The 15,888-nt window shown below is 35.9% G+C and overlaps 1 protein-coding gene across 7 annotated transcripts in view; it reads right to left on the bottom strand.

The window, feature by feature from the left end:
* Positions 1-580: 580 nt before the first annotated feature.
* LOC127876445 (OTU domain-containing protein 7B-like) overlaps positions 581-15,888 on the bottom strand; it is a 72,958-nt gene continuing 57,650 nt past the window's right edge. For 4 of the 7 annotated variants that reach the window (XM_052421736.1, XM_052421738.1, XM_052421737.1 and 1 more), the window contains 5 exons: positions 15,289-15,387; positions 12,083-12,210; positions 11,483-11,625; positions 9,225-9,535; positions 581-8,117 (listed from right to left, as the gene is read on the bottom strand). In XM_052421736.1, coding sequence (XP_052277696.1) covers positions 6,922-8,117; positions 9,225-9,535; positions 11,483-11,625; positions 12,083-12,210; positions 15,289-15,387 — 1,877 coding nt within the window. In that variant the 3' untranslated portion in view covers positions 581-6,921. The remainder of the gene's footprint in view (positions 8,118-9,224; positions 9,536-11,482; positions 11,626-12,082; positions 12,211-15,288; positions 15,388-15,888) is intronic. The other 3 variants (XR_008047868.1, XR_008047867.1, XR_008047869.1) reach the window with 3 other exon arrangements.

The raw sequence follows: 15,888 nt of genomic DNA, 5'->3' as shown, positions 1-15,888 counted from the left end.
TAAGTCTTGAAAAAAAGAATATTCTTCAAACTGCAATTTCCTAAAAGAACTTGGAAGAATAAGTCTTGCAGCACCTTTTTATTCAAACTCATATATTCCAACTTATATATTCAAAAAGTAATTTTTAATGGGTCAAATTATTCAGTCTTTCATTTGAACACAACATAACTTTCCTCTTTCTGCTGTACATGCCAGCATGAACTTGTTCTTTTCATTCCCCATCATGCTTATTGAGACGGTTTTGCAGCCATCGAATCTTATACAACAAAAGATATAAAGTATTCTATGCCAATTCTGTTCATTTGCATCACTTTTTCATTATGAGCTTTAGTAAATATTGAGGCAAAAAAAACAAATATAGCTGTACTGCTAGTATTCATAATATGGTTATGCAAATAATTGCCAGTACTGCATATCATTTAATTAGAACAATACATAATATATATATTTAATATTATCCCCAAAAAATATTGGCAAGAACAACATTTCAAGTTATCATTAAAGTTTGCAAATGTGTCCTATACATATTTTATCCATTTCTAACTGGATTCTCTGTTGAACAAGTCAAAACACAACATAATTCAGCAGCATGGTTTATTAAAATGTAAATTGAAATGTTTGCATATCAACAGAATTCAAAACAATGAAACAACATTGAACAAAACAAAATACATCCGTATCTACAGAATCACAAGAAAGTTCAACAAGAGGGCCATGATGACCCAAAAGAACTCTCCTCACCAATTGTTAAAATCTTGACCTGGTGACATAGTTTTTGACCCCATTTGACATCTATTCAAACTTGGCCTTTATACCCTCAATAAAACAATCTGACCAGGTTTCATTAAGATTGAGTCATACATTTAGCCTTTAGAGTGGTAACAAGATTTTGTGAAGCTTTGACCGAGTTAACTAGATTTTGGACACGTGTGATCCAGCTTAGGTAAAGATGAACATTACCACCTAGTTTTATGAAGATCAAGTCGTATATAAGACAGATAGAGTGGTAACAAGTTTTTCTAAAATTAGACCAGTTTCCCTAATGTTTTAAGCATGTAACCCAGATTAAAACTCAACCTTGATATTGTTAAGATAAACAATCTGACCAATTTTCATCAGACTGAGTCATGACTTTGGCTTCTAGAGAAGGAACGTTTTTCTAAGATTTGACCTTGTGATGTACTTGACCCAAATAGATGATCAGCCTAGATTTTGTCAAGGAAAAATTGTGACCAAGTTTAATTAAGATCAGGTCAAAAACTGTTTTCTTTAGAGCGATAACAAACTGAATGTTGGCAACACACCACATACAAGAATGTACATTTACTGACCACAATAGCAAACCATCAGCAATTCTAAGGTGAGCAAATAATGGACACCAACAAAAGCATCTTTTAAATAAGGTTTACACACATCACTAATTATTTGTGCCAGGATCACTGTGGAAAAAATACTCAGAATTAAGCTTTGCACAAAACGATGCCATCCATGATAAACGACCAAAGAAATACTTCTTTTTATAAAGCTACATATAAATGATTAATTTCTATACTAGTTTCAAAACAGGAGGTCATTTATACAATATTATCATAATCATAAAACTAGTTATTTCAAGTAAAAAGGGGGCCACAACTATTTCAGCATTTATTGGTTGTTTGCTAACTTTTTTTTGTCAGTAATTCTCTGGAAACCATGACAACCAACAGACAGGCAAGCTGACTCACACATTAACTTCATTTCCGGGTTACTATAAACACTATTTTTGGTATCTTCTGATGATTTTTTGGAAACTTAAATAAAGCACAAATAACTGAAATCTGCAATAAAATCTCCAAGTGCAATAAAGGCACAACCTGTATGTTTTGAGTTGTATACATGTACAACCAGTGTAGACATGCAGAAAAATAAAACATGTAAAAACAAGGGCTGTTTGTAAAACATGCATGCCCCCCCCCCATATGGGCTGTCTGTTGTAGTGGCAGCCATTGTGTGAATACGATTTTTGTCACTGTGACCTTGACCTTTGACCTAGTGAAGTTTCATGATCCTAGGTGTATGCGTTCTTGAGTTATCATCCGAAAACCATTTTACTATTTCGGGTCACCGTGACCTTGACCTTTGACCTAGTGACCTCAAAATCAATAGGGGTCATCTGCGAGTCATGATCAATCTACCCATGAAGTTTCATGATCCTAGGCATATGCGTTCTTGAGTTATCATCCAGAAACCATTTTACTATTTCGGGTCACCGTGACCTTGACCTTTGACCTAGTGACCTCAAAATCAATAGGGATCGTCTGCAAGTCATGATCAATCTTCCCATGAAGTTTCATGACCCTAGGCGTATGCGTTCTTGAGTTATCATTCAAAAACCATTTTACTATTTCTGGTCACCGTGACCTTGAACTTTGACCTAGTGACCTCAAAATCAATAGGGGTCATCTGCGAGTCATGATCAATGTACCTATGAAGTTTCATGATCCTAGGCCCAAGCGTTCTTGAGTAATCGTCTGACAACCACCTGGTGGACGGACCGACAGACCTACCGACCGACCGACATGAGCAAAGCAATATACCCCCTCTTCTTCGAAGGGGGGCATAATAATATGAAGTAAAATTTAAAATGTTGAGTTAGACACAAAAATAAATGAATTTTTACTAATCAAATACGACACAGTTTTGGTAGCTTTGACAGAAGACATGACGTCAATTAAAGTTTGATGTTGGCGAAGTGCCAAAGTTGGTCTTAGAACATATGCTGCCAGCGTAACTCCAGAACATCCAGCACATTTTCTCAAAATAATGTTCCTGTAGTCATTTAATTCTGTATTCTATATTTATTCATTATATTTAAGGGGTTGAGCTTAAATATACCAAATAAAAACCCTAGCTTTGGTGTAAACAATTCAGATAGGAGTTTATTTGACTAGAAATACATTGCTACATTATGTTTTACCATTATACCATACTTTTGTTAAATTTCATTTGATGTGTAACATTACCAAACCAACCCATGAATTTGGTACAAATAAACATTAAAATATACAAAGAATAATTAAATAGGCTTCACATTCACTTAAAGAGATAACAATTAGCAAGCAAGTATTTTTGGATATAAAGAAGCAAGCAATTAATGAATGGTAACATTATAAATAATGTATTGTGCATATAATGTATTTGTAGTTTAATAAGATTGGAGCTGACATAATGGGAGAGTAAAATGTTATAAAATCAAACACTATTGTCGCTAAAGTTGTTCCTGTTTTCCTATACTTGGTCAAGTCTGTATTAAACATGCATTTATACCACACATTAACTAAGTCAAAATAATAAAGTAAATGCCAGCTGTAGTGTCATGAGGAACACAAGTTGTTGTAAGAAACACAATGTAATATTCAAATAATTTGTGTAGACTAAAATCATAACTGAGGAGCTGCGCCATGAGCGCATGATACGCCCGTCGTTCGCCAATGAAGTAGTAAGGTAATAAATAACCCTTTGAATCATTTTTTTACTTCAGTTGGCAGAAGACAGCTGGAATATTTGTCAAAAAAATATGTTCAACTCACCCATTTGAGTATGTGTGTATGGAATTCCAATGTTCCAGTCAAATCTCATCCAGTTGAATATGTGAATACTTGATAATTTAACATTGTAACATGGTAAATCCGATACGGTAGGACAGTCAATGAAATCACGAAATTTTGACGAACAAAGTCGCATAACTCTGGAACGACAATTCAGAATTCCGTCAAAAATGAAAGGGGATCAGGGTTTATGAATATTAAGATTGTGTTAAAATTTGAAAAAAATCCATCGAAGGATATTTGAGCTACGGTAGGACATTCAATGAAATCACGAAATTTTGACGAACAAAGTCCCATAACTCTGGAACAACAATTCAGAATTCCGTCAAAAACGAAAGGGGATCAGGGTTTATCAATATTAAGATTGTGTTGAAATTTGAAAAAAATCCATCGAAGGATATTTGAGCTACGGTAGGACATTCAATGAAATCACGAAATTTTGACGAACAAAGTCCCATAACTCTGGAACAACAATTCAGAATTCCGTCAAAAACGAAAGGGGATCAGGGTTTATCAATATTAAGATTGTGTTGAAATTTGAAAAAAATCCATCGAAGGATATTTGAGCTACGGTAGGACATTCAATGAAATCACGAAATTTTGACGAACAAAGTCCCATAACTCTGGAACGACAATTCAGAATTCCGTCAAAAACGAAAGGGGATCAGGGTTTATCAATATTAAGATTGTGTTGAAATTTGAAAAAAATCCATCGAAGGATATTTGAGCTACAGTAGGACATTCAATGAAATCACGAAATTTTGACGAACAAAGTCCCATAACTCTGGAACGACAATTCAGAATTCCGTCAAAAACGAAAGGGGATCAGGGTTTATCAATATTAAGATTGTGTTAAAATTTGAAGAAAATCTGTCAAAGGATATTTGACGTAGCGTACGACATTAACAGACGGACGGACGGACAGACGGACGGACAGACGCGGGGTATACCATAATACGTCCCGTCATAGACGGGCGTATAAAAATCACACATATCCATATTTTTCTATGATGAAATGTGGCAAAGTTTTGTTACATGTAGCTGTTCTAATTTAATTTTGTAATAACAGCCTAACCGTAATAAGTTAAGTACGACACTCAAAGTAGTCTCAAGTACATTACCAGATAAAATTATAAATAAATATTCTTAACAGTCGGAATGTACATCGAAGCATAAATTATTTTTTAAGATAACTAGCAGAATATGAATTGTACAACTGATATATAATAAATATCAGCCAAAGTACATATTTGAGTATAATGTCACAACTGGTAGTGTACCAGTTGACCTTAATAGACTGCTATTCATTATTAACAAGAGATGTGTTCGTCATAAACACAATGCCCCCTATTGCGCCGCTTTATTTTTTATTTTTTGACCTTGAAGGATGACCTTGACCTTGAACTTCCACCACTCAAAATGTGCAGCTTCATGATAACGCCGCCGCGATTTTTTTTCACCTTTGACCTTGAAGGATGACCTTGACCTTGAAGGATGACCTTGACCTTGAACTTCCACCACTCAAAATGTGCAGCTTCATGAAAACGCCGGTTTGAAATTATTTTTTTTTGTTGTTGTTGACCTTTGACCTTGAAGGATGACCATGACCTTGAACTTCCACCACTCAAAATGTGCAGCTTCATGAGATACACATGCATGTCAAATATCAAGTTGCTATCTTCAATATTGAAAAAGTTATGGCCAATGTTAAAGTTTTCGGACAGACAGACGCCATATATTTGACATTTGACCTTGAAGGATGACCTTGACCTTCACCTTTCACCACTCAAAATGTTCAGCTCCATGAGATACACATGCATGCCAAATATCAAGTTGCTATCTTCAATAGTGAAAAAGTTATGGCCAATGTTCAAGTTTTTTTTGGACGGACGGACAGACTGACTGACATACTGACGGACAGTTCAGCTGCTATATGCCACCCTACAGGGGGCATAAAAAACAATATGTTTAATTCTTAATTTGTTTAAAAATAATTTTACACAAATTAAATAAAAATGCACACCCCACACAGCTATTATCTAAAAAAAGTAGAGGCTTCGAAATATGAAAAAGGAAAAGACACTGATGATCATCAGCTTGTTTTCACAAGCTAATCTATTGCTACAGGTATTACAAACATTTCATTTCCTGCTTTATAAATTGGACACCTGGTCGGGAAATTAGCAAGTATTCTGTTACAGTGTTGCATCTCAGTAAGATCCTACTAACTGAGTTGAAAAATGTATATGTCATGCTTTAACTGTGCAAATATAAAATAGGTTTCAATTCAAGGCTTTTTTCATTCATGCCAAAATGTTTGCATAATATTTTCTAACACTGTTTCACTTTCAAACCCTTGATATATTTGACATAATACTGTACGGTGATACTGCAGTTAAACAGTAAAGAGGCACATCCTGATAACTGAGCAGAAGGAAACTCCAGTTTTCTATTGCACGTTTGATTGTTCCCTGTGTGAATACATTTACTTCCGAAAATAAAATAAGAAATTGAATTCAACAGGGAGTGCAAATCAAATGATTTTTTTTATAGTTTTTATAGTTTTAGTTTTTTTTATTGATCTCTGGAATTTGTTTTCAAGAAAGTTGAGACTCTTCTAAACAAAATCCAATCTAGGCAGAAAGTGTCGTCCATGATTAGCCTGTGTGGTCTGCACATGCTAATATAGGACAATATTTTGCGCACCTGAATTAAGCCCAATTTTCTCAAAGCACAGCTCATGATAGTGATCAACCCATACTGAAGAACAACAGTTACTTAGATCTAATAAAGCATGTTAATGCCCATATTCATCAAACTAAGCCTGAAGATTAATGACATTTAATTAAAAAACCAATAACATGGTTATGTTCTTTAAAAAGCTGCCATTCGTACTAGATGTTTTTCAATAATTTTTTTATTCTGTATCTTGAATAATTTGTGAAAGAAATTAACACCCATGGGGACTGCATCTTTACAAACGCAAAAGTATTTCTAGACATTCTTAAGTCTTGGAAAATGGGCCCTTATGGAATCTAATTGATAATTGCTCTGGGACTTCTAGCAATAAAAGACAAAACTCTATCCTGATACAAAAAGATTTAAAAACATTTAACACAGGCTGGAATCAAATTAAAGCATGAATTGTAAACAAGCTAGAATTGTAATTTTATAATCATGTTCCTACCAATGTTCTTAAAACCCTGACAATATAATTTTATGAAACTTCTTATTTCATTTAAAACATTGGGAATAAACAATCATATAAGCAGAAGAAATTATTTTAAAATAGATACATGTAACAAACATAACAATAACTTAAAGCATACAATTTTCACACCAGCTTTTGCAGTTTTTGTTTTTCCTTGAAGCATGAAGAGCAAAACCCGTCATATTTGTCGTTACCATAAAATGCACAGTCTTCATTCATACACCGCTGCGCCCCATAGTTGCTAACAGAATGACTTGGGACCATGGAAACACTGGGTTTCACAGTTCCTGCGGACTTGTACTCCACATTGTCATAATCTGGGGACGGCGTTCGGGTCAGGGGTCGGGCTTGAGGGACCCCAGGGGTCGAAATAGGGATCTTGCTTAAGGAACTGGGAACTGGACCCTTCTGTTGAGAGTTTGGGACCGGAACCTTGGACTGGGAGCCAATGTTCACTGCTACGGGGGGCTGAATGCTTTGCGTAGATTTTGCAGACACTTCACTGGTCTGAACTTCACCATTTTTCATGTCATAGAACTTGGACTTACCAATTTTCGTACCATCCACCTCATCTTTGTGTTTATGATGTTTATTGTGTTCAAATTCCTTTAACCTATCTTTTTCCTGATCGATTATTACTTTTTTCTGATCAGCGTAACATTTCGAACATAGATAACTTGTTTCAACAGTTCCAAACAAGCTACAGCCTTGAGTTACACACTGAACTCGATGACCAACATTTGAACTAGACTCCTTGTGTTTAATTTTATTGCCTGCAAGGTCTGCTTTAAACCGTTCACTCGCATCACATAAATAGTTGTCAATCATTTTCTGGTGTGTTACACTCTTCTGTGTGACTAAGCGGCAGCACCATAGCGACTGTTGCTCATTCTCTGCCAGAGCTGATATCGTCAGTGGAATTTTGGAATTCTGAGAACTAGAATTTCGACTGGACTTCTTCTCATCTTTCCCACTTCCACCTTTACCAAGATTTTTCAATTTTTTTCCCACACTTTTACCAAAGCTTCCAAACTGTTTTGAGACAGAATTTCCCCGTTTCTTTTCTTTCTTCCCTTTCTCTGTGAGCCCATCGTCTGACTCATACGAGCCTGTTGAGTTCTTATCGCTGCCACTGTCCAGCAAGCTTCCACTGATTGGCAGCCGCTCTAGGTCCATGTAGCGCTTCAGGATGTTTATCTTCTGTTCCTCAGGCATCATAAACTCTCCCTGGTTCTTCTCCCAGTTGTAGAAGGAGCCAGGGTCGATTGCAAAATGCAGCGGCAGAATCTTCAGTTCTGAACTCACTATTGGAATGGCCACTGAAAAAACAGAACAAAGCCCACATGTTTTTTTCCAACCATTTTGGGAATGGGACAAGGACTCTTTGGATACCAAAAAATTGTGCTGTTTTGATTAAAAGTGGGAAATTGTTGTCTTTTTTTTCCTCACGAATACTTTAAATAAAGAATAAACAAATCAATATATAATTGTCTAATGTTCAACATATAGAGATAGAAAGGGAAATGAATTCAATATCGAAATGTGTGTTGTTGTTTTTTCTGAAACCTTCACTTGGGAATTTTAGACAGTTATTTACTTTTTGAGATTGGAAATGGGGTTGAAGTTTGGCCCCAAATTTGACAAAAAAAAACAAACAAACAAACTGACTGCGGATGATGGATATATATGAAACTTGGTATACAAGGGCAGAATAATATTTAAAACAAAATATTGTTTAAGGGTATGCTAGTCTGTAAATCCATGTTCTAAATCCACATGAATAAGTCACATCAATGCGCACCCATTATAAATCACAAATCTATATATTATAAATCACAAGTCACTTAAACTTCATGCTTAGCCGTTAAAAACTTTAACATCACTCTGCATATGAATGTTAAGCCAATTTTCAAAGAAATCAATGAGCATTAAAAAACAAGAGCTGTCACCATAGGATGACATATGCCCCCTATAAACGCTTGATAGAAGTTATGAGCTTTTTTCGAAGCCTAAACGCAGCTTTCGAAACCTATACGCGGACCCTAACTTCAAGGTCAAGGTCAAAGGGGTCAAAATTTGTGTGCCTATGAAAAGGCCTTGTCCATATACACATGCATGCCAAATATGAAATTGCTATCTGAAGCGAAATAGAAGTTATGAGCATTTTTCGAAACTAGCCGCAAAGTGTGACGGACAGACGGATCAACAGTCCGATCACTATATGCCCTTCTACGGGGGCATAAAAACAATTATTAATTACCTATATAAATCTAATTGTCCAGGGTTTATCAAGATAATACCGAATTAAACAAGAAACACCGGCATTTTATAATTTTGACACCAAACCTCACAAAATTCCCTCATTCTTCTGCCAAATTGATAATAGAAAATCCAAGAAACAGATTCCAATATCCAACACAACTCACCTGGTAAAGCAGAATTCTTGTCCTCCTCCGACCTCTGAGATTCCATGGGCACAAGGGCGGAGAAGTGAGCAGCGTCATATGTGAGCAGCAGTGGAGACCTGTAGCAGTGTGCTGCCTCACACTCCAGGGGCAGGTAAATCCCTCCAAAGGGTATGGGGGCCATAGCCTCCCCACTGGCGTCCCTCAGGATGGTGTCCGCCACCACAATGATGGGGCGCTGTATGACATGTGCGAGGACAAACACGTGGAATTCTTCCAGGCTCTCGTACACGATGGGGGAGTCGGAGTTGGCTTCTGGCATTGTGGAAGAGCTGAAACATAGTGAAGTGATCTGTACACAAATCATGGCATCCAGATCTAGTGCGTAAGGATAAATATTGCAAAAAAATTCACCATTCATATGAGCCGCACTCAAGGAAATGGGGCTTAATGCATGTGCATAAAGTGTCATACCAGATTGTATGCTCAGGCTAATATAGGAAAACATTTTCTGCCTAAACTAGATTTTTGCTTAAGGAAACTGTCCACTTATCTGGGGATCCAATCTAGTATGCGACTATAATTTTGCTTACAATTTCCTTGTTAAGTACATACATAGAAAAGTGATGAATGTAAAATAAACAAGAGATGTGTTTGTCAGAAACACAATGCCCCCTAATCCGCCGCTTTGAAATAAAATTTCTATTTATTATTTGGCAGGCATAGAAATCATCTCCCTTTAAAGCTTATTATTTCCCTCGGATTTTGTCCAATCCAACCGGGGGAGGGGGGAGGGGTCTGTAGACAGTCAAAAATGACCAAGTAAGACATCACTGACAACCAAGGCCTGTGGTTTATCAAAGAGATCATAGCCAGAGTTTATCATGTATCTATGGACATAAGTCCACAGGTATGTAATGAACCCTATCATTCACAAATTAGTACAGGAAAGAAATGATAATTATATCATTAAAAAAAACCTTTGACAAATCAATCATTTGAGTTATAAATAATCAAAATAAAAAATATGTACAGTAACTGTGAAAAGAACTTAAATTCTTGGTAAGGAAATATATAATCTGAGATTTATAATTATATAAATTACTGCCCTTGAAAATAATTGTCTCTAACAAATCTCTATTTTTAGAAGCAATTTAAATTAAAAGCCACTACCGTTAGTTGTAGATTCACCACTCAAAATGTGAAGCTCCATGAGATACGCATGCATGCCAAATATCAAGTTGCTATGTTCAATATTGAATAATTATCTCCCTTTAAAGCTTATTACTTCCCTTGGATTTGTATTTTTGACCTTAGACCTTGAAGGATTTCCTTGACCTTTTACCACGATGTGTTTGTCTGAAACACAATGCCGCCTACTGCCCCGCTTTGATTTATTTAACAAAAATATATAATTTGGCAGGTCAGATAATTATGTCCATTTAAAGCTTATTACTTCCCTTGGATTTGTTTTTTCGACCCCGTGACCTAGTTTTTGACCCAGCATGACTTGACCTAGATATTGTCTAGATACAACTTCTGACCAAGTTTCGTAAAGATCGGATGAAAACTATTTGAATTAGAGAGCGGACACGAAAAGTGTGACAGACGGACAGTGCGAAAACTATATATCCCCTTTTCTTCGAAAATGGGGCATACAAATTCTATTTTTTGGGTGTACTTTCAGAACAAACAACAATTTAGACAACAACTCAGTACATACATAAATTATTTCTCAACTAAATGATACAGTAGCCAAAATAACCAACGATTTCTAAAAGTTACAGATTTTTTAATACATTTAAGGCGTATTTCACATTTAAATTTGTTTGCCACTAAACATACTTAAAACCCTGACAATATCATTGAAGGAGTTAATACAGATACAATGTATATGCAATTACATTACAAGAATGATACATTTACGGCACAACTCCAAAAGCACATTATATAAAAAAGTTTCAATATTTTATATGAAGGGAACAAACAAAACTTAAAGGTTTAAAGTGATGTCAACTGATGATGCATAGTACTGAAAATAACTGTTATGAATTGAATTGTTAATTGACACAAATATATGAAAATTTTATACTAAGAAAAATATTTAAATATACTTTGTCTTAAGGTTAAATACTATATGTTGAAATGGAAATGTGCGTTGCTACACAAGCCTAGTAATATACATTTTACAATGTTACTAGTATACGCTGTACCGCTATACAATGTACCAGTATTCTTTGTACCAGAGTACGTATTACCATTGTATCTTCTAACATTACCTGTTTTGCTGGGTGAGCATGCTGTCACAGCAGCTGTTACTGCGTGGCGCACTGCCGGGCAGCGTGCGTGGGGTCGTGGACGCGAGACGCAGAACATTGTCCCACTCTGTCTTCCACTCCGCCTCAGTGAAGATCAACCCTGCCTGGGGAAAGAGATACAGTGATACACAAGGAGCAAAGAAAAACCCGGACCAGCCTGGGGAAAGAGATACAGTGATAAAAAATGAGCATAGAAAAAAACGGACATCTTAAGATCATTATTAGGACCATACACGTAAGTCAGTGAGCGTTTGACCTCCTTGAGCTAAAAATAACATAAACAGCAATTCGAAATAATACTTTTGAGAAACAGAACAGGATTTATAAAATGAAGAGCCAGAATAAGCAGTCTACACAGGCTTATCAGAGAGGACGCATTCAGCCTTAACTTTATGTTACTTCTTTTTAACAAAAATATCATAAAATCAGAAAGTGTTGTCCCTGATACGCCTATGCAGACTGCACAGGCTATTCTGGGAAGCCAATTTACGCATATGTATTAAGCCCACTTTTCCCAAAGTGAGGCTCTAATACATTTTCAGCCAGACCATACTGGCATACCTGTTTGTGTGTCTGTGTTTGTTGAAGTCTCCAGCGTCTATAGAGGGCGTTGCTGTAAAACTTCTTGGTGAGGGTGTCATACAGGGCCTTGCGTAACATCAGCTGCCTGTCGTGGATCCCCCACATGGCTGTAACACACACACAACACTGAAATCTAGACTTGATACATGTGCATAAAGTGTCATCACAGAATAGCCTGTTTAGTCTGCACAGGCTAAACAGGGAGGACACTTTCCACTTTCATGGAATTTTTTGTCACTTCTTATTGAAAATCCAGCGAAGGCAGAACGTGTAATCCCTGTTTAGCCTGTGTGGACTGCACAGGCTAATCTAAGATGACAATTTCCGCACATGCATTTGGCCCAGATTTCCCAAATTGATAGTTGTAAAGTGCTTTGCGTAGCATCAACTGATGGTTGCGGATCCCCCACATGGCTGCAACACAAACTGCACAAAATAAGCTTATTGCAGCCTTGTTCTGGAAAATCTGGGCTCCAGGTCTGACATACACACACACAGAAAGTCCCTTTTAATTGAAGTCCAGTAAAGGTGGAAGGTGTTGAGCCTAATTAGCCTATATCGACTGCACAGGCTTATCTGACACTTTATGAACATGCATTCAGCCCAGATTTCCCAGAACAAGGCTCTGTTTTTCAATGGTGTTGGTTACTATGGTTACTATAATCCATAAAGGATGTATTACTGTGAAACCATTATTAATCGTCAGGCTTTAATTTTCATAAATTTCGTCAGTCGACCGATCGGCGAATTTAAGATCCTAACGAACAATCATGCTCTATGTTTGAACAAAAACAAACACTAAGTTGAACAATATTTTAAAACTTTACCGTAGACATGAGGCATTAAATTCCAACATAATCCATGCACACATTCACTGCTGTTTCGTAATCAAGATTAATCCGGTTTTGACACAAAAGGGATGTAGATTACACAAGGTACTTAACTGACACGTAACACTTCTTTTAAACGCGTGTGCAGTACAGCTGTATCGAATGCGTTGACTTCGTTTATGTAGAATGGTAATGAATTAGCGCTAATTGTTTATAACTTTATTACCCATTAGGTGCATTGTGTTTTTTCAGGGGTGTTGCATATTAGCAATCACGCAGCAAATGCCGATGAAAGACAATAAACCAAATAAAAGAAGAGGATGTGTGATCAACATGCGTATTTATCACAAATTAATAAAGAATATTTTAATTGCTGTTTGTTGTTTGATTGTTTGCGTTTAACCACACTTATTACTATTTTATATGTATCAATTTATTTATTTTTAAATTATTGACATTATTGATTTATATACCGGTAGTTTACTTTTTAAAGAACAAACACACACATAGAGTTTATAATTTTAAATAAATGTTGATATCAGAATAAAAAAGCATTTTATTTGAAAAAAAACACTTAACAATCTGGAACCTCTTTCGTATAACACAAACAGTTTAAAACGGTATTGACAGCATTTTAATAAAAATCATACCAACTATTATATTATTACTGTATTATAATAATAGAATAAGACTAATTGGCAATTGGCTTCGTTGTTACAAACACTCGTTAACGGTTATTCGATCCCACTTGTCCGCTAATCATAACAATGAACGTGTGAATGGCATACATTAAGAGGGTCCATTACTGTCCATTGATAACAAAAGACTAGTTAATTGGCATGTGACAAACAGGCCCCACCTCCTGCAGTGATTCTCAAGTGTGTTCCCGCATTCGTACCACGATTTTTCGCACCTGCGATTGATCGTGAATATGTATTACACACAAATCGGATATTGACTGACGCATTTTTTAAAAATTTAAAATCAGAAATCGGCGAATTTAAGTGCTGACAAAATCGTCATTTTTATAAAAATGACAAAATTTTGTGCTGTCGAAAATAAATGGTTTCACAGTAGTTGGTTACTATAATCCATAAAGGATGTATTAATTGGTTACTATAATCCATAAAGGATTATTAATTGGTACTATAATCCATAAAGGATGTATTAATTGGTTACTATAATCCATAAAGGATGTATTAATTGGTTACTTTAATCCATAAAGGATGCTTTACTTGGTTACTATAATCCATAAAGTATGTATTAATTGGTTACTATAAATAAAGGATGTATTAATTGGTTACTCTAATCCATAAAGGATGCATTAATTGGTTACTATAATCCATAAAGGATGTATTAATTGGTTACTATAATCCAAAAAGGATGTATTAATTTGTGAAAAAAAATATTGGCATAAAAAATTATAAAGACAAAATATTGTGGTATCATTTATTTTTTGTCTGTGAAAATTTACGCAACTTTAAAAAAGTCAAGGCACTCTAAAGTGCTTTGGCGTTTTGGCTGGTGTTTGTACATGGCTGAGATTTTACACCCACAAAGATGGTGACCAAGTTTGATGATAACACCATTTAAACACAGGCATTTTTATACATTTGACACCAAACCTCACGCAATTCCCTCATTTTTCTGCCCAATTGATTCAGAAGTGTTTGTTGATCTTGCTGCCTTACAAATTTGGCAAAGATATTATGCCCACAAAAATTATCACCAAGTTTCATGATGATCCGAATAAAAAAATTCAAACAGATAGAGGACATTGGCAAGGGCGCCAGCCACCCACCTGCCTCAAGTGTTGCCATTATTTATATGTCCGGCTTTCTGTGAAATCAGGCCTCTAGAGTGCTAACAAGGCAAATGCTGACAATGCAAAACTGACTACAGACAAAAGGTGATCACAAAAGCTCACCAGTCAGCACAATGTGCTAAGGTGAGCTCAAAAAGGGACACATTAACTTAATGCAACTTAAACAATATGCATCACTTTGTGGCCAACAATAAAATCTGACTTTTACTCTCAAAAACTGTAAGTCTTTGGCTTTTTGAGTCTAAGGAAAGCCATGTTTAACCCTTCCCCACTCAGAAGAAAAGTGAAAATGGCTATATGCAACCAGCATAAAACCAGAACAGCCTGCTAACGAGTAACTAATTGCAGGCAGTTCAGCTTTAATGCTGTTACCTGCTCATCAGTACCTTAAGGTTGGAAAAGACGCCTTTATAATTTGAATCAAGTAAGAAAGGTCTTTAATTTAATTTGATTTTCTAAGGGACCACAAACATAAAATGCCTATCTTAGCTGGAAAGTGGTTAAAGTAAGAATAGTATATGTAAAGGTACCCAGAGATGCAGCATGTAGCAAGCAGTTCCCATCCCCTGAGGTTGCCATAGGCATCAGTCTTTGACACACACCGAGCTCTGCCCACCAGTTTAGTCGACCTGAATAACGAGAAACATAAGTACAATATGAACCATTGGGATGAATGCATGTGCGTAAAGTGTAATACCATATTAGCATGTGCAGTCAGGACAGGCTAATCAGGGATGACACTTTCTTCTTTTATTGTAATTAGTGTTTTAAAGGAAGGGGCTTTTTAGGGAAAATCCAGATTAGACCAAAATTGTCATCCCTGTACAGGCTAATCTGGGATAACACTTTAAGCACATGAATTAAGCTCAGTTTTCTCAATTAGTTCTATACAGTAGAAATTGTGTGATTTATAGTTTCTATACCTCATTACACCAGCATTCCGTTAACTAAGCTTTTTTTCCAGTGCTTAAGTTTTCAGGAATTACATTTGCAACATTTTCTTCAAAATATCTACCCTTGACTCATGCATAGGTTAAGGAATCAAGATTGTAAGTATTTTAGAATTAACAGTTGTTCTCTAGTCAATAAATAAGGCTTTGGTGTACTTATGTGTATGTGGAAAAGCACTA

The sequence above is a fragment of the Dreissena polymorpha genome, chromosome 4, assembly GCF_020536995.1.
Source record: "Dreissena polymorpha isolate Duluth1 chromosome 4, UMN_Dpol_1.0, whole genome shotgun sequence".
NCBI lineage: Eukaryota > Metazoa > Mollusca > Bivalvia > Myida > Dreissenidae > Dreissena > Dreissena polymorpha.
The sequence above is the reverse complement of the archived record's forward strand: the minus strand, read 5'-3'. Positions and strand labels throughout refer to the sequence as shown.